Source organism: Pteropus alecto, unplaced genomic scaffold (genome assembly GCF_000325575.1).
Source record: "Pteropus alecto unplaced genomic scaffold, ASM32557v1 scaffold88, whole genome shotgun sequence".
In the NCBI taxonomy this organism is placed as follows: Eukaryota; Metazoa; Chordata; class Mammalia; order Chiroptera; family Pteropodidae; genus Pteropus; species Pteropus alecto.
In genome coordinates this window covers 11543002-11565054 of record NW_006494611.1, presented here as the reverse complement: position 1 = coordinate 11565054, position 22053 = coordinate 11543002, and the positions used below count along the sequence as shown (strand labels likewise).

Here is a 22053-nt window from a genome sequence, read left to right as displayed (position 1 = left end):
GCAAGACTTGAACCCTGGTCTGTCTGACGTCAGGCCCAGCTTGCACGCCCTCTCCCCCTCTCTTTCTCCCTCCCCACCCCCTTTCCTCTCATATTTAACTGTGGGGAGATACACATAACAAAATTTACCACTTTAACTATTTTCTAAGTGCACAGTTCAGTAGTGTTAAGTATAGTCACGCTGTTGTACAACAGATCTCCAGGACTTTTTTTATCGAAAAACCGAAACTCAGTACCAGTTAAACACTAATTCCTCATTCCTCCCGCCTCTCAGCCCCTGGCAACTACCATTCGACTTCTGCGTCTATGGATTTTACTACTCTGGGTACCTCAAATAAGTGAAATCATATCGTATTTGTCTTTTTATGACTGGCTTATTTTACTCAGTCTAATGTCCCCAAGGTTCATCCATGTTGTAGCACGTGTCAGAATTTCTCTCCTTTTTAAGTCTGAATGGTATTCCGTTGTACGTTATACCACATTTTGTTTATCTACTCATCCATCAATGGACACTTGGGTTGCTTCCACTCTGTAGCCTGGTAACTAATACTGCTATGAACATGGGTATACAAATATTTTTGAGACGTTGCTTTCAATTCTTTTGGGTATATACCCAGAAGTGGATTTTCTGGATCACATGGTAATTCTATGTTTAATTTTTTGAGGACTCATCATACTCATCATAAAATGGCCGTACCATTTTATATTCCCACTGAAAGTGCACAAGAGTTCCAATTTCTGCACATCCTCACCACCATATATACTTTCTCGTTTTTTTGTGTTTGTTTGTGTTTGTTTGTTTTTGTTTTTGTTTTTGTTTTTGATAATAGCCATCCTAATGGGTGTGAAGTGATCAGGGTCCAGCTCTTAACCCCAACCCTATGGTACGTTCTGTCTGAGGCCCAAACTGCACCCAGTCCCTTCACTACTGAGGCCCAGCCTTACTCTTGCCAATCCCTTCCCCAAGTCTGAGACTCACCCAAAACCACAACCCTGCATGGCCCCACACTGCCAGCCACCAGGCCTTCCCGTGCATGCCCGCCAGCTGCTTTCCACTCACTGCCCACCCCAGGCCCCTGAGAGGCCACCTGCCAACTAACTCCCTGACACTGACCTCTAGCTGTTACACCTACCGCCCTGCATCTCCCAACTCTGCTCACCACCCCCTACCCACAGGCTGAACACCCCCTCCCTATACCAGCCTGAAACTTGGGTCCACCCCACACACATGCATAGGCAGGAATCGGTCATGGCCAATTTGCCTTTAAGCCCCAGTGCTAAGCCCCAGTGCTAAGACAGGGGTTTTGTTGGAGCTGAATGAATGTCTGATGAGTGAATGAATGGATGAATGAATGAATGAAGCCAGGCTTTAATAATATGCGTGGCGCGGTAGTCAAATTTAAAAACAACAAAATACAAGACTCAGGGGCCCTGGGTGCACCACTTGCCAGCCATCTATGGTGCCAGGCAGATGGCGCCACCTCTCTAAACCTTCTCCTCATCTGCAAAGCAGTGGTGGTACCTTTCTCACAGGACACTTATGAGGAGTAAAAGGGCAGACTTGGGTAAAGGATCTTTCTCCGAGCCTGGCACAAGATAGGGGCTCTAACTAGTGACCACCAACACCATCGCCACTCCCTCTTCACCTCTCTCCACTTCAGTTTTTCTCTGACCTGTCACAGGTCCCTCCCTCCCACTCCCCATCCCAAGGGCTCTGGCTCTTCCTTTCCACGACCACCTCCCACCATGCTCCTGCCCTCTGCCCCCAGCAGACTCCATTCCTCCTACCCCGAAGCTACAAACAACTCCCCCTTGGAGTTAATGCTCTTGTTACTCATCCCGCAAACTCCCTCACCACCTACTCGCTCTCCGACCACCTGCCTTCTGCCTTCCACTTCTCCCAGGAAGCCGTTCTGCCTGGCTTCACAGTGACCCCATCCCAGTCCCAGGAGCTTTCCTTGGCCCTCATCCTCGGACAGACTGGCCGCTCTCCACAGTCAGCCCTCCTCACCCTCTCCAAACACTTTCTTGGTTTGGCAATAATTACCCATTATCCAGGTTTGACTCTGTGAGCATCCAGCCAGCATTCTCCCAGGTCACACATGACACAGGCACCTCCTGCTTCCCCACCACTCCTCCCGGTTGCATTCCCTTCCTCCCGCCCGCTTCATGTGGACAGATGCCAAAGGCGAGCCCCATGAGTCTTCGAAGGACAGACCTTCCTCTCCAGGAAGCCCTAGCACCAACCAGTGTTTCTCAAATTGTGGTCTGGGCACCTCCTGCATCTGAATCACCTGAATCACAATTGCCAAAGACCTGCTGAATCAGCGTCTCTGGGATGGGCCTGGGAGTCTGTATTTTACGCCAGCTTCCCAGGAGATTCTTATTCCCATTGAAGTTTCTCTTCCACTGCCAAAGGTTCCACCACTTCCCCAGGAGGCCCTCCCGACTGTCTCTCTAGCCTGAACACTCTACAGAGTAACTATCCCCTACTTCTAGGGTTATCTTTTTCATATAGCTATTTATTAGCAATTTAAGCAAAAGACGCAGAGGCCAACTGCGTGGCCACCTTTCCCAACTTTACTTGCAAGATCACTCTCCCAGACTTGAGTCTTAGGGTCCCTCGTGACCTATCCATTTGCTCTCTCTGCCTCAGTCAAGACCTGCTACCTCTCATGCCTTGGTCTCTGCAATTGCCTCCTAATTCTTCGAGGACCGTAGTAGTTTCCTACTGCTGCTACACCAAATTGCCACATGGTTAATGGCTTGAAACAACACAGATTTATTATCTTACAGTTCTAGGGGCCAGAGGTCCAAAATCAGTCTCACTGGATTAGAGTCAAGGCGTTGGTAAGGCTGCATTCCTTTCTAGAAGCTCTGGGAGAGAATCCATTTCCTTGTCTTTTTCAGCTTCCAGAGGTCACTCGCATTCTCTGGCTTGTGGCCACTCCCTCACATCACTCCAACCTCCTGCTTCCATTGTCACACCTTCTACCACTGACTCTGACCCCCTGCCTCCCTCTTACAGGAAGCCTTGTGATTATGTTGGGCCCACCAGAGATAATCCAGGATCATCAGCCATCTCAAGATTCTTAAGTTAATCACATCTGCAAAGTCCCTTTTACCCTGTAGGATCACGTATTCACAGGCTCCAGGAATTAGGACAAGGACGTCTTTGGGGACCATTAATCAGCTCACCACAAGGATCATGTATTCAAAGGCAAAGATCAGAACCATAAAATATCGTACCAAAAGTTTATAGGAAAAAGAAACTCATCAAACATACTTTTTTGAGCACCTACTATGCACCAGGTGAGGGGATACAAAGATACATAAGACACAGTCCCTGCCCTCAGGAAACTCAAAACCCAAGGTACCCATCAAACAAATCATCTTCTTAAAAAGGAATAAAATTCTCTTTCCTACAGAAGAATTCCAATTAATGAATGTAGAAGGAATGAGGGAAATAGAAAAATCAAAATTGGATAATAATGGTTGCAGGCAAGATCCATTAATGGATACTAAAATTAGTAGGTAAGAATTTGAAGACAAAGAAGGATCTTACATAGTCTCAAAGTATCTACCCCCAAATATTTATTAATTACAAATGGAAAGATAGTAATGTTACAGTAGCAAAAACTGGCAGATACTATTTTAACCAAGAGATCAAGGTTAAAATCACCAGTGATGAGACATATCTGTGTTATCCGCCCCAGTAGGATGCTGTGAAAAAGGCACATCACCTCTGCGACATTCTTGCCAAAAATACATAACCTCAATCCAATCATGAACATACACCAGACAAACCCAAACTCAGGAACATTCTACAAGATAACTGACCAGTACTTTTCAAAAGTGTCAAGGTCGCAAAAAACAAAAAATAAATATAATAAAATAAGAAACTGTCTCAGATTGAAAGAGACTGAGGAGAAATAACAATAAAATACAATGTGGAATCCTGGGTTGGATCCTGGAATAGAAAAAGGACATTTGTGAAAAAACTGGTGAAATTCAAATAAAGTCTGTAGCTTAGCTTAGTATTCTACCAATGTTAATTTCTTAATTTTGGTCATTGTACTCTGGTTAAGAAAGATGTTGATATTAGGGGAAGCTGGCTGAAGGTCGTATGGGACTCTCTGTACTATTTTTGCAACTTTTCTGTAAACCTGAAATTATTTTTAAATAAAAGTTTTTGGGTATTTTTTTTATTTTTAAAAGAAGAATAATATACAGCAATGACAGCAAAACCACTGTCATAAAAAAAGCTAGGAACCACAGTCATCATAACCAACTGGTCTCCCCACTGCCAGGTGGTCTCTCCCTCCATTTATTCTCCACACCAAAGCAAGGCAAGAGAATATCTTAAAACACCATTTTGCACTTGTCACTCTCCACTCAAGACCTCTGGGGCGGGGGGCAAGTGCTCCAAGAGTCTTGTCAAAAGCAGCTTAAAGGGGCTCCAACTGGCCAAATACGGGACACTCTGAGCATCGAATTATAACCCAAAGAATAAAATAATAATGCACATGTTTACACAGTTATAAACAAACAAACAAACAAACAAGCTGATGGAGGAGAGGGAAAGTTTTTCTTATGGTCGAATGCCACCTAATAGAGAATAAATGGCAAAGATAAAAATTTCTCATCAATGAGTGTTAAAACTAGTGAATGAGAGTTTGATGAGGAATGAAATAGTTACATAGCCTCTAAGTATCTCTGACAAATTACTTATTAATAACAAAGGGGAATAGTAACTTCTCAGTAGAAAAGCCTAGCAGACACCAATTTGCCGAGTGATTAAAGCTAAAATCACCAATATTGGGACAAGTTGACATCATGTGTCTTCTGACAAGACCCACTGAGACAGGCACAACATCACTTATTTATCTTGCCAAAAATGCATAATCTGAATGTGATCATAAGGAAAGAGCAGATGAAATCAAATTGAGGGACATTCTGCAAAATAACGATCCTGTATTCCTCAAAAATGTCAGGGTCAAGAAAAACAAAGAAAGGCTAAGAAACGAGTCCAAATTAAAGGAGACTAAAGAACCATGACAAGTAAATGTCATGTTTGATCTGGACAGAATTCTGGACCTGGAAAAAAATATAGCCATAAAAGACATTATTGGGACAACTGATGAAATTCATACATGAACTCATGTGTGTTAGCTCATGAGTATACATGAGTAGATAACAGAATTCTATCAATGTTAAATTTTCTGATTTTGATAGCCTTATCGTTTTCAGAAAATACACACCGAAGTATTTAGAGAAAAAAGGAGACAATGTCTCCAACCTATGCTGAAATGGTTCAGAAAAAAAAATATGTGTGCATGTGTGTGCGTGTGTGTGCGTGTGTGTGAGCGTGTGATATGATAAAGCAAATGGGGCAAAATATAAACAACTGAATCTTGATAATGGATATATAGATGTTCCCTATACTTTTGTTACGACTTTTTGTAAGTTTGAAATTATAACAAAATAAAAAGTTACAGTGAGAACAAGGAGTATTTTGGGATGATGAAAATATTCTGAAATTGGATTGTGGTGATGTTTGCACAACTCTGTAGATTAATTAAAAATCATTGAATAGTAAAAAGAAAAAAAGCTTTAAGAAAGTCTTACCTTCATCCCCTCTGATGGCTCCCCATTTCTCAGCCCCATGGCCTGGTCCCCACCCCATTACTTTACTCTCCTCCACAGAGCACACCAACACAAATGTTCACCCCATCAGCTGGGTCAGCTGCTCACTCTCCTTTCCAAATATACAGCACACACCGTCTGAATGCCTTCAGATTCCCTTGCTCTTGCTTAACCTCTCCTTGCTTACCTGGGTCCTGCCCAATCCCACATCCCGGTCACTGCAAGGATCCAGTCTTCCTTCGATCTCTCACTCCCATCTCGTTTCTAATAAGGACAGAGTCTTTTCTAACCACTATAACCAGTGTTATTCTAACCACTTTATATGGAGTGTTTCATTTGAACTCACAACCCTACGAAGTAAGTGCTATGGTTGGCTCCATTTTATAGATGAGAAACTCAAGTCATGAGTGTGCTGCCAGGTAGTTGACAAAGGCGAGATTCAAACTGGGCCATTCTCGCATCCAAGCCTGCGCTGGTAGCCACTATGCTTTATATCCCTATGGATTTCCTTATGCATTTATTCTTTCATAGACAGATCTTTTCCCCCACCAGGCCACGAGATCCCCGAGAAGCGGGTCCACACTCTGGACCTCTCTAGACACTGCATACGGCAGGTGCCCAACAGCTGTTTGTGCAACATAGGCTGGGTTCCAGAAAGGGGGTGGGGGGGTTGCAAGCTCCATCAAAAAGAAGAGCCAATTCTCCACCCCCGAGCACAGCCCAGCCCCCTGGCTACTGCCCAAGGCCCGGCCGTCATCTGCTCTGGGTAATAAGTATTTGTATGGCGATAATTACAGCATTTGGGAAGAAAATCCCATTAAGCAAGAAGCCCTGCCGAGTTGCTAATGCCGGCACAGAACTGGAGGCGGCAACTCCGTCAAGCTCCCGTCTGCTCCCAATAATGCAGGAGCTGCCTGTCCCGCCACCCCTCCCCTGGCCCCAAAAGAGCACGGCCGCCCCTGCTGGCAGCTTAGGGCAGCCTGGGCCACCCCAGCCGGGCTCCTGCCTCGGAGAGGGGGCTCCGAGGAAAGGATGGCCCTGTCTTTGCATGCTCCAGGGTTCCCAGGGGATCCAGAGCGCCCAGTGACTGACTGCCTGTTGAGGGACAGGTGAGCAGGGCCATGCTGGGATCCAGGACTGAGTGGCACCCAAGTTCCTTTCACATCCCGGCAATTCTGTCACCTTAATAACAATAATAATACCATTTATCAAACACTTGCTGTGTGCCAGGCCTGGTGCAAAGTGCTTCTCCAAGCATTACTGCAGTTAATGTTCACGACCACCATTTGAAGCAAGTCCTGTCATCATCCCCACTTGATGGGCCAGGAAACGGAGGTCTGAGAAGTCACTTTTCTCCAGAGCACTTATCGCAGTTTGCAATTGCGTGTTTATTCTCATATCACGTCATTCATCTCTACCTCCCCTGCTGGACTACAACTCAGAGGGAAGAGCCGTGTTGGTTTCTGTCTAGCACTATTCACTCGGCGTGATGCAGACATTCAATAGATAGATATCTGTGGAATGAATGAATTAAACCCTATAACTTGCCCCAGGTCCCCCAGCTGCTGAGTGGCAGAGAGGCTAAAAACCCAGGCAGGCTGGCTCCAGGGCCATGCTATCATGTCGTCCACCCTACAGAGTCCCTGCATGGCACTGCCCTGATCCCTGTCCCAAAATCCCGGGGAATGGAGGCAAAGCGCCCTGGTACAGCAAAGGAGCACTCTGAGCAGCCAGCCTGCAGAAGAGCAGTCTGCAGCATGGCCAGCACTCGAATGCTTACTTCCCAAGCGCTCTCCTGCCCCAACCTAACCCTCAAACCTTTAGCATGAGCTTCCCAGATAATAAAAATAATAAAATCACCTAATTGAATCACAAAGCATTTCACCCACATAGCATGAGTGAATCTTGGCAAAGCCCTATGGTAGTAGGTGTCACTCTTCCCAGAGGCTGAGGGGCAGTAGAACACCAGCCATGTGCCAAGCATGTTGCCAGGCCCTCTCCGTGCATTCGCTTACTTAATCCTCACCATCAATCTGCAAAGCTGTGATCATCTCCTTTTACAGATGGGGAAACTGGGTCTCAGAGAGGATGAGTGACCGTACTGGGGCCCCCGCCACCAGTTATTGAGAACCCAGCAATAAGCCCAGGGCACCTGTCACTGGAGACGAGAGTTCCACAAGGAGGCAAGTACCCTGCCCAGTGTGGGTCTCCGCTGCAAGAGATCACAGAGCCCTGCTCAGAGAGCCCAGACCCGCCAGGCCCTGGTGGAAGATATGGCTTTAATCCGGCCCCCTGACTCCTCTCGCCACAGCCACCATCCAATCATTATTTGGAATTCTAAACAGGCTCCCAGACAATCAGCCTAGGGGCACCCTCACTGTCTTCCTTGGGCATGACCACCCAGTCCAGTCGAATGGGGCCTCTAGATTCGGGGATCGAGCTGAGAGAACGCATGGGCCATCTAGGCCTCTGCAGCAGGCAGGAAGCTAGGGCAGTGAACAAACTGGCCAGGATACAAAGGAACATACTGAGAAAGACAGGAGAGCGGGTCCGCATGGCGTGAAGAGCAGCGAAATGTTCTGGGCCTGGGACAAAATGGAAGTCAGCAGGCCTTCCCAGGGCCCTTCCCCACCTCCCCACCAGGGCCTCTCCCCTCTCTGCACTCTGCACCCACAGGGGTCTCTGCGGCGAGCCCAGAGTACAAGTGCCTAGGGTGGAGAGGAAAAGCAGCGTCCACACATAATCTCTTATCACACTCTCCTGAACATTCTAGTCCAAAAGATTTTTTTTTAATTAAAAAAAAATCCACTGAAAGTCAAGGTCTTTCAGTGGAAGAAAAGACAATCAATAGTAGCCATAGCTGGGTCTCTCTGAGCTTGAGTCCTGCAAAGAGAGGAAGCTTCTAGTCCTCTAGCGCACCCCTAACTTAATAATTCACGGTGAATTATTCAGGACCCCTTCCCCACCTGGCCTACAATGGCTCTCGGGCTTGCACAGCCTCTTCCCAGAAGTCCCTGCAGCAAACCAATGACAATTTCTTCCCCCTGGGGGAACAGGCCTGGACCCAGAGTTATGGACTATGTGATAATAAAGTTGCCAGACCTCTCGAGCTGCTGTAGAAACTGCCCAGAAGACAAAAGGCGAATGCATAGCTGCAGTCTATAAAAATTTCACAGCCTGAGAAGAAGCTGCCATTTCAGTCTCCAAAATGACATAATATTCATGTTGATTAGACAGAGCATTTGCCCGTGATTTTGAGTCCGCTGAGGCTCTCCCTTAGGCCTCTTCTCGGGGTGTTCTTTTCCTCCTCAAATAGCTCTTTCACAGCCTGCGTGTTGAAAAGGCAGGCTCCCTCTGCTTTCCACATCCTTCTCCAATCCAAGTTTTGCCCACAGCCAAGATCAGATCTCATCCCACGCCCCCATGATGATTCACCCCTGGATTCCAACAGTGAAGTCCCCGAAAGAAAAATCCAGGTAGAGAAAGGCCTTCTTGACTCTCCCTGACCTTCCCAGCCTCAGGTCCCACCACATCCCCCTGGACACAGCATGTTTCAGCCCCGGGGCAAAGCTGGTCCCTCTCTTTGGCTGCCTGCCCTCTCTGCTTGGCGAGATCCCACCCAACCACTATTGGGTCCCAAAGTACCGTGATAAAATGGCTCATCATCTGAGAAGCCCATACATCCCATAAAAGGGCTTCTCATCCCAATGTTTTCCCCATAGCTTCATCACACTGCCAGCCCGGCCCTCTCCCAAGAGCTTACATTTAGGTATCCACTGCCTAGTCTTCTCGACTATACATCATCTGAGGGCAGGGACTTACTTCCTGCTGGAGCTTCGGCACCCGAGGCAATTCCTGGCCCTGTAAACATCTGCTGAATTAAATTACAAAATTCTTCCCCTGATCCTATCATAAAAATGGCTCTCACTTAGCAAGAATCATAACGTACCAGGCGCTTCCCACACATTATCTTCAGTCCTTACAAGAACCAGAGATCTTATGTATCAAAAGGCCCATTTTCCTGCTGGAAAGCTAAGAGAACTTTCCAAGTAACTTGCCCAAGGTCGCACAGCAAATAACTGACAGCTGAAGGGCTCCAACCTAGGCGAACGGAGCTCCAACCCTCCTCTGCACGAGGAAGTTTAGCACACATCTCTTTTAATCACAAAAGAGCTCAAGAGTTCATGAAAGTCAAAACAGACGCTTTCCTCAAAACTGAAGAGGAAGAGAGAGCAAGGAATGAGATGACTTCAGGATTCAGTTCCAAAAGCAAAGCAGAGGGGCTCATGTGTCTCAGACCATGGCAGCTACCAGAGTAATGGTTGCAGGAGAAATACCCCATGGGCAAGGCCAAGGAACAGAGAGTAGGTCCAGAGGTATTGAAGGTGACCCTGCAACCTCAGGGGTCCTCTGGACAGATTTCTGACCTTCAGTCCTTCAGGGCCACACAAGATAATGCACAGTTGCCCCAAGCAAACGGTTTGGTCCACCCTCTCCCCATGCCAGCATCTTTCTCCAGCCCCGACACGTCCTCAGACACACATTGATTCCTATCTAGACTGCATCTAGGTTGCAAATTCTCTGAAACCACCTCATGAATTTTCGACCAAGAAGAGTCTGGGGGAAAGTATGCTCGCTAATTGCCGACCTTGGTACAGACTTTGATCCAGGAGACGGCTCTCCCCAGGGTCAGGTTTCTGCCTCTGACCAGCTGGGAGCCATGAAAATGTGCTCAAAAGTTATTGAAATATATACGCCTTTCCTGAGAGCCAGGGCAGTTGCCCAGGAGTGTGGGAAGAAGGAGTCAGCAGGTTTCAAAAGAGCCGGCAGCCTTTGCCAAAGTCCAGTTCAAAAATCTCCCAAGGCTATCACCTCTGCAAGCAGCACAAAGGCCCTGCATGTGACCGAAATGTACACACACTGCATGCAGGGACTCTCACAGCCTCACACTGAGGTGATATCACTACACAAGGAATTCATACATACACACATTCTGCAGGGAATCTGGGAAAACAAATTATACAGGTCTGTAAATACGCACACATACACACACTAACCATCCACACACGCACGTGTGCACACACACCCTACAAAGCTCAGCAGGTCTAGAAAGAGCTGAGTTTCCTCAAGAATTTAGAAGTAAGAGAAACAAGGGAGGAGAAATGGTGTTTTTATGACTTGTCATGGTCAATGTCTTTAACCTGTGTCTCCCATTCTAAGCTCCTGACCTCTCAGCATTATTTACAGGGCTCTCCACCCAGGTCACACATCTCTCTCCCTGGGTGCTGAATGTACCAAGCCCCAAAGTCAAATCCCTCATGTTCCATTGTCTGCCCGGGTTGGGGAATGGCTGTAAGTGAGGTGGGAGACCAATGCCTGACACCTGCAAGGGAATTCTTAAGGCCCTGGGGCAAACAATGGAGAGGAAGGGAAAGACGAAAACTTCAACTCCATCCCATCTTGCTACCCATCACCAGCCTGCAAGCCCTCAGAACCCACATCCACGCACACGACTCAGAACACAGCCCAAGCCCCATGTGCCCAAAAGGAGACATGGTTTCTTGCCAGCGTGAGGAGCTTCCCTCCTGGGTGCGAGGAAGGCTTTCTGGCACCAATTCCCAAGCACCCTGGAGGAATAAAGTGCTGGCGCAGTGGGAAGGGCCTGCCAGTGCAGAGCGCAGGATGCAGGTGTGAGGATGGGAGGTGACAGCCCCACTGAGGGCCCTTTGAATCCCGGGAAAGGAAAACAGTGGAGCTTCTGGCTCCTGGCTCGAGAAAGACCCTGGCAGGCATCGACTCCTCTACTGGATGCTGAGCCCGGTTCCAAAGATCCAGCTCCCACCCCCAGCCCTGAATTGCGTCTTGGTGGGAGGGTAACCTCGGGGCTCCCTGTGGCCTAGGGATGGGGCCATACTCACAGGCGCTCGGTGTTCCGTGGGATGTTCTTGGGTATGGTCTGCAGCCCCGTGCCGTGACAATCCACCGTGGTGCCCGTGCAGGTGCAGAGGGCGGGGCACGCCGTGGTACCCAGGCGCCACGCGGCTGCCCACAGCAGCAGCCAGAGCTCCGGCCGGACGAGCCCCGCCGTGGACCCCATCTGGGGCATCAGCGCCATGGTGCCCTCACCGTGTCCCTCTGATGTGCCAGACGGCAGCAGCCGCTTACCATCCCCGTCCGGGGCTCCCTCCAGGTGCGGTCCCGGGTCAGAACCACCGAAGAGACCGCTGGCTGGTGCTCTGCGCCCTTGTGGGCTGCGAGGCACCTTGCTCCTCCAAGCGACGGCGCCTGTGCGCGGACGGAGGGAGGACGCCTTGGGCGGAGGGCGCTCCTCTCCTCTCCGGTTTCTCGCTGGCTGCCTCTCCCTCCCTCCCTCCCTCCCTCCAGCTCCCAACTGACTGCTGCGAGGAGGAAAATGGGCAGGCCCCGAGCGCGCACGCACCCCGCGCGCACACACACACACACACACACAATCACACACTCTCACACCCGCACGCTCGCTCCCACCCGGCAGTCATCCATCAATCGAAAAGCACACATCCAAGGCCAGACTCCTCCCCACCCTCCCCCGCACACACCCTCCCCGCCCCCGCCTCCCGACGACCGCTCCGCTGCTGCCAGCAGCGTACAGTTTTAAAGGTGGAACCTACAAGGCGCCTTGAGCGGGCAGGGGGCTGCGGGGAGGGGAGGAAGCCCACGGTTCGACTTGCGGGTCCCGACCCTCACTGGGGCCACACACACACACACACACACACACACACGGATGAGCACAGACGCACGCACCCAGCACCCGCAGCCCCAGCTGCTGGTCCAGAGCGGGGAGGGAATCTTATTTGACCCCTTCTCCTGGGCCACAGACGTCATTTACCCGAGGGCAGAAACTACTCCCTGGCCCCGTCAGACTTGCTTTGTCAATTCATAATGAAAGGAAGCCCCGCGCACCAGGTCGCCACCTCCAAGCCACCTACCTTGCTTAGCGTGAGACCTTGAGGGTCGAGCCTGGGAAAAAAGGCGGGGGGGCGGGGCGGGGGGGCGGTGAGGAGAAGTGGGGAGAGGGTGGTGGCACAAAAGCCCTAGGCCAAAGAAAGTCTTCTCCCCTCCCTCAACACGTTCTCCACCAAGAGAGTAGAAACCCCATTTCTCCAAGTGGAACCCGAAGCTAGCTGCACCCAGAATGAGAATGACCTTGATTTGGACATTGCACAGCTGCAGACTTGTTAGTCCTGCCCATCCCCTGTGCTGGCTTCCCAGGGGGTCGGGAGCAGTGGGGATTAGAAATCCAGCATATATCTTCCTCCTCTCATACCAACCTTCTTCCATTTCTGACAGGTGAAAACAAATATTCAGTCTTGTCTTCAAAGGACTGCAGAGAGGGCTGGAAAAAAGCTGGGCAGCCTGCTTGGGAGAGAAGGACCACAGGCTACCCACGTCAGACTCCAGGCCTTACACTTCTTTGGGCAGGGACTTTTTTCACTCTAAGGCAGGTGTGCATATGGGTGTGAACAGGAAATCCAGGTGGGGAGAGAATTATCCTCAAGCCAAAAAGATAAGGACCCTTCCAGTATCAAGGACAGCTGTGGTTTGCTGGTGCTCCATAGGACCCAGACATCTTTTGCCCATCATCAGTCAGGGTCCCTGATTCCAGGTTGCCTGGGAAGAAGAAACAGCTGAGCAGCCCAAGAAACACCTCCTCTCACAGGAGTTGGCTTCCCTGGGTTTCCTCCTGGGAGAAACCAGAAAGAAAGTGGCTGGTGCCAGGGGTAAACACAGCTTGTCAGAGGTGGGTGATGTGATATTGATGAGCTCCACAAGATGAAACCGTATCATCCACCAAGTACAGGCTCAGTGTTTTCTTTGTTTTCATTTCCATCTTCATGAAAATTTTGCAGTATCTCTACTGTCATAGCACAGATAGAACTGTGGCCAGTATGTCGCAACTAATGTGGCTGATTTTATGGGTTCTTTTGAAAGTTTTCACTCACTTCCATACTTGACCTCCGTCCAGGGCCATAGGTCCTTGAGCATCAATTCAGTGACAACTGGGAGGGTGGGGAAAGACTTTCTCAAGGGCCCCATGTGGTGTGATCTTAGAGAACCTTTCCACAAATCAATTCTGTGAGAGCCTCCTCCCCTTCTCCCTCACAAAGTCCTACTCAGGACATTCGGCCCCCCTCTGCTCTCCCAGCTGCCTGGGGCCAGGCAAGTTAAATCCTCATTCCTTTGAGCCTGCAGCTTTGTTTATCCTCTCTTAGCTGGGGCTCTGTTTACACATGTGGCTCCTTCCCTGACACCCCTCCTGGGGCAGAGGCTGCCCCCACCCCATGGATTCCTCATTTCCTTATTTTGGCACTTAACCCAGCACCTGGCACTTAGTAGGCCTGTCACAGACAGCATTCAGACTGTTGAAGATGTCTGGTCTCCAACCTCCTGCTCCAGTGGTGCCTCCCTGGCCCCATGACCTCAGAGGGCTCCTTGAAGCCAGGATCCATGTGGGGAAGAGGAAGAGTGTTGATTAATGGGCAACATGCCCTAGGGGCTTTAGAGAAGCATGGCTTTAGAGGGATGGGATGGGCAGGGGGCAGCATGATCAGCTCTGCCTGTGGCTCCCAGGAGCCGGCCACTGCCCTGGAAGCTTTCAGACTAGCCTGGAAAGTAAATCCCAAACAGGCCTTAAGTCAAGTCGCTACCACCTGGCAAGGCCTAGCCTTTGCTTTAAAGTGGGGAAGAAAGGAGGGCCCCCTCGGAGTCAGGACAAAGACCCCGCCCCCACCAGTTCATCACAAGAGGCCCGGCCTCAGCAGCCAGGCAGCTCCCCTACTTGGCTCCTATCCCCAGTTCCTCCACCCCAGGACCTGGCTAGCTCCCCAATTCGGGAGGCAGCTTTCCATGAATGAACGCAGCTCATTAGCGTTCCCAGCACATTTACTCGTTAAACAACCGCCTGGCCAGCCACACACCCCGACCACCCCCCCTCTTGGTGTGTTCAGTTTCCTCTCCCATGCCCCTCCCTCTGTTGGGTCTCCCTACCCCCCTCCCTACAATCAGGCCACCTGCTCCTTCTGCACAGGGAGGGAGGAGGCAGGCCTGTCACACTGCTTCTGCCAGGAATGTTCCACCAAGCTCCACTCTGCCCACTGGCCACCAGCAGGCAAACCCACGGAGGAAAACTTGGGGCTTCATCTCTGCATCCAGTTGTATGAGCCTCCTCTGAGTCCCCTCAGCTATGAATGCTCAGGAGTTGAGGGCCACTTCCTGCCTGTGACTCGAAGACAGTGCCCTCTTTTCAGCCTCTGCTCAGGGTCCTCTCTTCCATTCCCACTAGCCCCTTCTGAAGCACCATGAAAGGCAAAGAGCCTAGGTGAGCCTGTAGAACACTACAGTTTAGATTTCCAAACTGCAAAAGGCCAGAATGAGACAAAATACCTGCTATCTGAGCATTTGTTGAACACCGTTTATTGAGTATTTATGTATTATGTACACTGTACTGGAACTCGGCAACTCAAAAAACATACCTGGCCCACAGTGAGCTCACAGTCCAGCAGGGGAACAGATAAAGGAAAGCCCACTCAACACAGTTATTTCGTTAAAAGGGAATGTGGAATTATAGTGAACCCAGAGTGTGGGACTCAGGATAGGGCTAGAAGGCTCCCTGAAAGAGAAAACACTTGAGTCTTGAAAAATAAATAGGCATTGGCTGGGAAGCACAATGGGAAGAAAGGCTTTCTGGGCAGAGAGCTGCATGAGGTAAGGCACGCAGACAGCAGCAGCATCCTCAGTAGCTGAGCTGCAGCAAGCTCCCGACGACCGGGTAGGCAGGGGTTCAGGTAGGCAGGGGTTCAGGTGGGCAGTGCAGGCAAAGGTCTGAGAGGTGATGAGGGTGCAAAGCATCCCAGATGCCCTGATGTCGCTGTTCTCTAACTTTACAGAATCCCCTGGCTTATGCCTATGATTAAACACATGCCTATATATGTATGTACTTACAATGCATTATCCCCAGAACCAATGACAGTGGTGCTTTCCAAGGAAGGGACAGTTTCGACATATGCTTTCTTCCTACTGTTTGGATTTCTTTACCTATGTGGTATGACCTAACCCCATTACCACCAATACATTTTTTTAAATCCCCTGGGGTGCTTATTATAAATGCCAGTTCCTAGGACCCACCCAAGACCTTCCTAATCAGAATCTTCACTCTTAGCAGGCTGGGGGCGGTGAGGCAATGTGAATCTGTTGCCAGTGGTTTCAGAAACCACGCTCGAAGAATCAAGGCCTGGTGTGCTGAGTTAATGAGTTTGAACTTGGACCTGAAAACTCTGGGGAGTCATTGAAGGAGGGGCCTGGCAGAGACAAAGGCTCTGAGGCCTGACTGCCTCACTCTTCCCCAGTTTTCACATACTGTTAACAAAGATAAGACACATCAAAGAGAAAGATAGCCACGGGGAAGTGAAGGAGGACCGGGAGGGTGGGGACAGAGCCATGTGACACTGATGCACGGTAGCTTCAATCATGAAATATCAGAGCCAGAAAGGGGTTGGATTAAGAAGTGACTGAATCCAAATACCTCGGTGTGGTTGGTGGCCCACAGAAGTGAAACAATCAGCCCAACTTCACAAGGCAAAGGAGTTGCTAAGCTGAGACACAACAGAGTCTGGATCTTGCTCCACTAGGCACACACCTGGGTAGAACACAATATCCAATCCACCGTGGGCCTACCACCCTCACAGGGACTGAGAAACCAGGAGTCCCTGGGAGGTCATGCCAGCAAGACTCGGGATATTTTAACTTTAATCTCTAAACCCCTTGATGTTCTCAAATTTGAAAAGGCTGGACCACTTGAGACTCTCATAACAAAGCCTGACGCAGGGACCATTTCCTAGACTTAAGATGAAGGGGCTTTCACAGAGGCCACCATATGCATCCAGGACAGCTCTGCCAGGATGAGAAGCACTTGGAGCAGGAGAGGAGCAAAAAGGGGACAGGAAGAAAGGAGATGAAAGGGAAACAGACAGCGGGGCGAGAGAGTCTGTGCGGGCCGCAGTTTGCTTATTCACTTATCAAGCATTGATTGTATGTCAACTGTGCGCCAGGCATGGGGAATATAAGAGATTTTTGCTTGGGGTTCATTGAGTTTCTTGTATCTTGTTCATAGTTTTCATCAAATTTGAAAAGTTTTCAACCACTATTTCTTCAAAATTTTTTATGTCTCCTCTTCTCTTTCCTCTCCTTTGGGAACCCCACTGACACATATATTAGGCCACCTGAAATTGTCCCAGAGCTCACTGATGCTCTGTTCATTTTTTTTTCGAATCTTATTTCTCTGTTTCATCTTATTGAGTTTCTACTGCTGTTTTAATGTTCATTATCTTTTCTTCTGCGGTGACTAATCTGCTATTTAGCCCATCCAGTGCAATTTTTATCTCAGACATCGTGGTCTTCATCTCTGGAAGATCTATTTAGGTCTTTTTTTTTTTAAATCTCCCATATATCTTCTTAACATACTTATGTTTCCCTTTACTTTCTCATACATATGGGATATAGTTGTAATAACTATATCTACAAATTCTATTAGCTGTATTGTTTCTGGGTCAGTTTTGATTGATTGCTTTTTCTCTTCATTACAGGTCATATTTTCCTACTACTTCAGATTCTGGTAATTGTAGAATAAATGCCAGACATTATGGATTTTACCTTGCTGGATGCTGGATATTATTGTGTTTTTAAAAAACAATCTTGGACTCTGTTCTGGAACAGTCAAGTTACTTGGAAACAATACAATTCTTTTGTGGCTTTCTTTTAAGCTTTCTTAGATAAGACCAGAGTAGCCTTTAACCTAGAGCTGATTTCCCCACTTCTAAGGCAACACCCTTCTGAATATTCTACCCGATCCCAAGTGTATTCAGAGGTGTTCTACTCTGGCTAGTGTGAACATCAACTCTTCCCAACTCTGTGGGAGCGCCAAGGGTTGTTCTGCCTGCCCCTTGTGGATGGAAATTTACTGGCCTCAGATACTTTACAGCACACGCTTTGATCCATGCTCAGGTGAAGGCAGTGGGGAGGAAGCATCTGCAAAGCCCCAACTGCCCGCACTTGCTCTTTCTCTCCCAATCTCTCTCTCTCTCTCCCTCTCTCTCTCTCTCTCTCCCTCTCTCTCTCTCTCTCTCTCTCAACCCGTGACCCAACTTTTTCTGCAGCAATTTCCTCTCCCATGAGAACGCTAGTCACCTTGGCCTTCCAAACTCTCAGCTTCAGCCTCGCGACTCAACTTCATGCCTGGTTCCAGCCCCGTGCCCTACTGGCCTGGAAACTTCCTCCAGACTGTAAGCCGGGGCGATTACTGCGCTCACCACACTTGTTTTCCCTCTGGAAGGAATCATCGTCCCTCATTACCAGTCGTCCAATGTGAAAACAGTTGTTTTATATTTTTTTCTGGCCTTTTAGTTGTTTAAGGTAAGATAGTAAATTTGACCTATTACTACATCTTGGACAGAAATAAAAGTTCGTAAGAGATTTTTAGCAACACTCTGTATCCTTTAAACACTCCCAGTGTGCTGGAGAGAGACCGTCAAGCAAACAGTCACTTGATGCTGACAAGTGCCCTGAAACTGGCCAGTGAGGAGGGGGTGTCAGCCACATGGGCCTTCTCTCAGTTTATGAAGCACCTCACGCTCTTTGCGTATGGCAGTCTCTGGGCAAGCATGCTCTTCCCACCATCCTCAGCCTGGCCTAGACCTCCTCATCTTAAACAGCACCTCCTCAGAAAAGCCTTCCCTGACAAGGAGTTGGGTCAGCCCCCTCCCTTGTCATGTGATCTCCTGCTTCTCTGTGCCTCTCCTTAGAGTATTGACACTGTCACAGAATTACTCATTTATCTGCTGTCTCTCCTCTCTCCTAGGCTGAAGCACCTTGCAGACTGGTTTACATCTATCTTGTTCCCTAATGCCTAGTCCAGGGCCTGGCACATCAAAATGCTGAATAAATATTTTTAACTGAAGCATAGGAAGGTCATTCAAGGGAAGAGGAATCTTGAGAATAAAGGTGCAGAAAAGACAGGCCTCCTGTCAAAGTTAGAGCAATGAAGAGCCGCATATGACTAGAGAGAGAATTCCCCCAGGGAACAGTGAGATTGGGATGTGGGGGCAGGTGGTCAGATACTGAGAAACCTGGAGGTCAGTCTGAGAGCCTTGAATGTTATCCCGGGGGCATTAATGAGCCACGGTCAGCACATGGCACAGCGTGGGTTCCTGAGAAGAGCTTCTGGGATAGGGGGGAGCTTACAGAGCATGTATTAGGAAACACTCTCAGGATCACTGTCTTGAGAGGGAGGTAAGGGAGGAGTTAGGCAGAGGGTGATGCTGGGCTGCAATGCTGTTTCCATGGCAGACTCCATCACCTTTACAGGAAGTGCTGAAGACAAGATGGCCCTTTGGAGCTGTCCCAAGTATGGCAAGAGTGCTGGGTCTTTTTCCTGTGGCACTGAACAGTCACTGAGCGAGGGCTGCCTTTGGAAGGAGCCATAACCTTGAGTGAGGCCATTTTCCTCAGCTAAGGGCGACCCCCAGTGAGGGCCACCAGCTAAGTGCCATCCTTGGTCAGCTCTTCTAACAGCTGAGGGACATCGCTGAAGACAGATCCAGACAATTCATCACAGGGTACAAATAGCATTTACAGGCAGTATAGGGGACAGGGGAGTCCATGGGAGGGGCAGCTAACCCAAGAAACCAGAGAAGGCAAGAGTGAAGATAAGCTTAAGACCTAAAGGATGATTAGGGATTAGCCAGTGGAGCAGGAGTGAGGGAAGAGTGTTCCAGACAGAGGGAAGAGAGTAAGACAAGGCCCAGAGGCAAGCAGAGGCACAGGGCCTTTCAGCATGACTGGGAGTAGATTTTTAGGAGGAAGGGGACATCGCTGAAGACAGATCCAGACAATTCATCATAGGGTACAAATAGCATTTACAGGCAGTATATGAGACTGGGGTAGTGACAAGGGAAGGGAAGATCCTGAAGGGCTGAGTAAATTTGTTAAGGAGTTGGGCTGAATCCTGAGGGGCTTGGGAAGCCTTTAGGGATTTAAGGTGAAGAGTGAGATGTGATCAATTTTCTCTCCTTGACTTGTCCTTTAATTCAGCCCCTTCTGCCTCTTGTGGGAGGGAAAAGGCCCTGTCTGGAAGCATATCATATACCCAAAACCCACATGTGAGAAGGAGGAGGCAGCCTTCTCCATATGAGCCAGCCTGCAGTCCTCCAAAACCCAAGATGACAAAAATTGGCATCAGGGAGCCCATTAGTCCCCCCAAGTTTCGGGGACCTCATCTATAAAGAAAAATCCTAACAGCTAACAAAAACACTTCCATTGTGCCTATAAATTCTAAGGGCTTATTCTATTCCAAGGGCTTTACAACTTATGAGGTAGGTAATATTTTTATAAATGAGGAGCTGAAACCCCAGAGAAGTTTAGTAACTTACTCAAGGTTACACAGCATGTGGGTGGCAGAGCCAGGATGTAAAAAGAGGATAAGATCTACCTCCTAGGGAAGGTGTGGGATTGAATGAATAGTACTACATATGAAAAGGCTTTATGCTGTACTGGCACGTGAAAATGTGTTCATTTGGGAAAAAAAAAAACTGGTAAGAGTTTTAAATTAAGGAAAAAGGTCTGTCTAAAAAACTTTCCTTTAACAAACGTATGATTCATTTCGGAGGATTCCTTCTTCTCCTTTTTCCATAGCTTCTTCCACAAATGAATGCTCTCTGGGTCTACTTGGCAATGTCACCGACACAAAGTCCAGATATTCTTAGATCTTGCCTTGCCTTCTAGACTGTGGGGTCTTCTAATCTCAATTGTAGGAGTCTTTCTCAAACTGACAAAAACCTAAGTTCAGCAGCTCATAGCCTAAAACCATTAAATACATTTAATTGTAGATCTGATTTCTTTTAAAAAAATGTTAACTTCATTGGAGTTACAGGTAACTTTAACCTCTTTTTTTATACTCTTCTATATTTTCCATATTCTCTACAATAAACAAGCTATAACATAAGAAATTAAAACATTATTTTAGAAATAAAAATGTAATTACTAAATCTATAACTATTGCCCAAATAAAATTACTATCTAATTTAATAATTTTATGAGCAAACTAAATGCTAAATATTTTACATTCCTGTATTGACAGAGCTGCTATATCTGTACAAAAGGTGCTTTAAAAATAAGTGATAGCTTTTATGAAATATCTAGAAAAAGGCAAATTCAGAGAAACAGAGAGTAGACTAGAGGTTACCAGGCTGGAGGGAACGGGGAATGGGTAGTTAACTGGTTAATGGGTACAGAGTTTCTGTTTGGAGTGATAAAAAGTTTTGGAAATAGGGGTGATAGTTACACAACACTGTGGATATAATTAATGCTACTGAATTATACACTTAAAATTGTTAAAATGGCAAATTATACACACACACACACACGTACATACATACACATATACGTGTGTGTGTGTGTGTGTGTGTGTGTGTGTGTGTATACCACAATAAAAAATAGTAATAATAAGCGAAGGTTTAGTGAAGGGAAAGGATGTGGCCGGGAATGCCATCCTCTCAACTGGTCTTCGTCTCCAGCTGCCCAGGCTGCAGCCCATAAATGATGAACACGATAGTGATCACTCACAATAAATGACTGTTGCTCAGAGGTAAATGATCGTCATGGCCCACGGACAGACAGGGGATTTGAACCTAGGCAGTCTGACTCCAGCTGTCACACCTTTAACCATCAGTGTACTTCACAATGATAAAACGGTTTGCTGTAGATTTCCTGCATGGCAGTGTGTGTGTGTGTGTACCACAATAAAAAATAGTAATAATAAGCGAAGGTTTAGTGAAGGGAAAGGATGTGGCCGGGAATGCCATCCTCTCAACTGGTCTTCGTCTCCACCCGCTCAGGGTGCAGCCCATAAACGATGAACACAGTAGTGATCACTCACAATAAATGACTGTTGCCCAGAGGTAAATGCTCATCATGGCCCATGGACAGACAGGGGATTTGAACCTAGGCAGTCTGACTCCAGCTGTCACACCTTTAACCATCAGTGTACTTCACAATGATAAAACGGTTTGCTGTAGATTTCCTGCATGGCATGAATCATCTGTAGATGACCCCACAACTAGGTGCTGTTGTCCTATTAACAAACAGAAATCTGAGGCTGAGCAGGAACTGCCTGCAGGTTACCCACTAGTAGGGGGAAAAGCTCCATTCTCACACTCAGGCCAAGTACCTGCAAGGCCAGACAAGGTTTAAGTGACTGATTGCAGAGGGCAGGGAGAATTTTTTAAATCGATTGTTAGGATGCTCTGGGCTTCCACCAAGACACTCTGGGTCCTTGGAGAGTCTTTTCCTCTTCAATGAACATTCATCCACTGGCCTGGGC

The 22053-nt window shown here is 48.1% G+C and overlaps 1 protein-coding gene across 1 annotated transcript in view; it reads right to left on the bottom strand.

Moving 5' to 3' along the window:
- The window catches only part of SLIT1 (slit guidance ligand 1), a 156128-nt gene extending 144368 nt beyond the window's left edge, over positions 1–11760 (bottom strand). Inside the window, exon 1 of the mRNA XM_006926015.3 lies at positions 11564–11760. Coding sequence (XP_006926077.1) covers positions 11564–11760 — 197 coding nt within the window. The remainder of the gene's footprint in view (positions 1–11563) is intronic.
- Positions 11761–22053: the final 10293 nt, after the last annotated feature.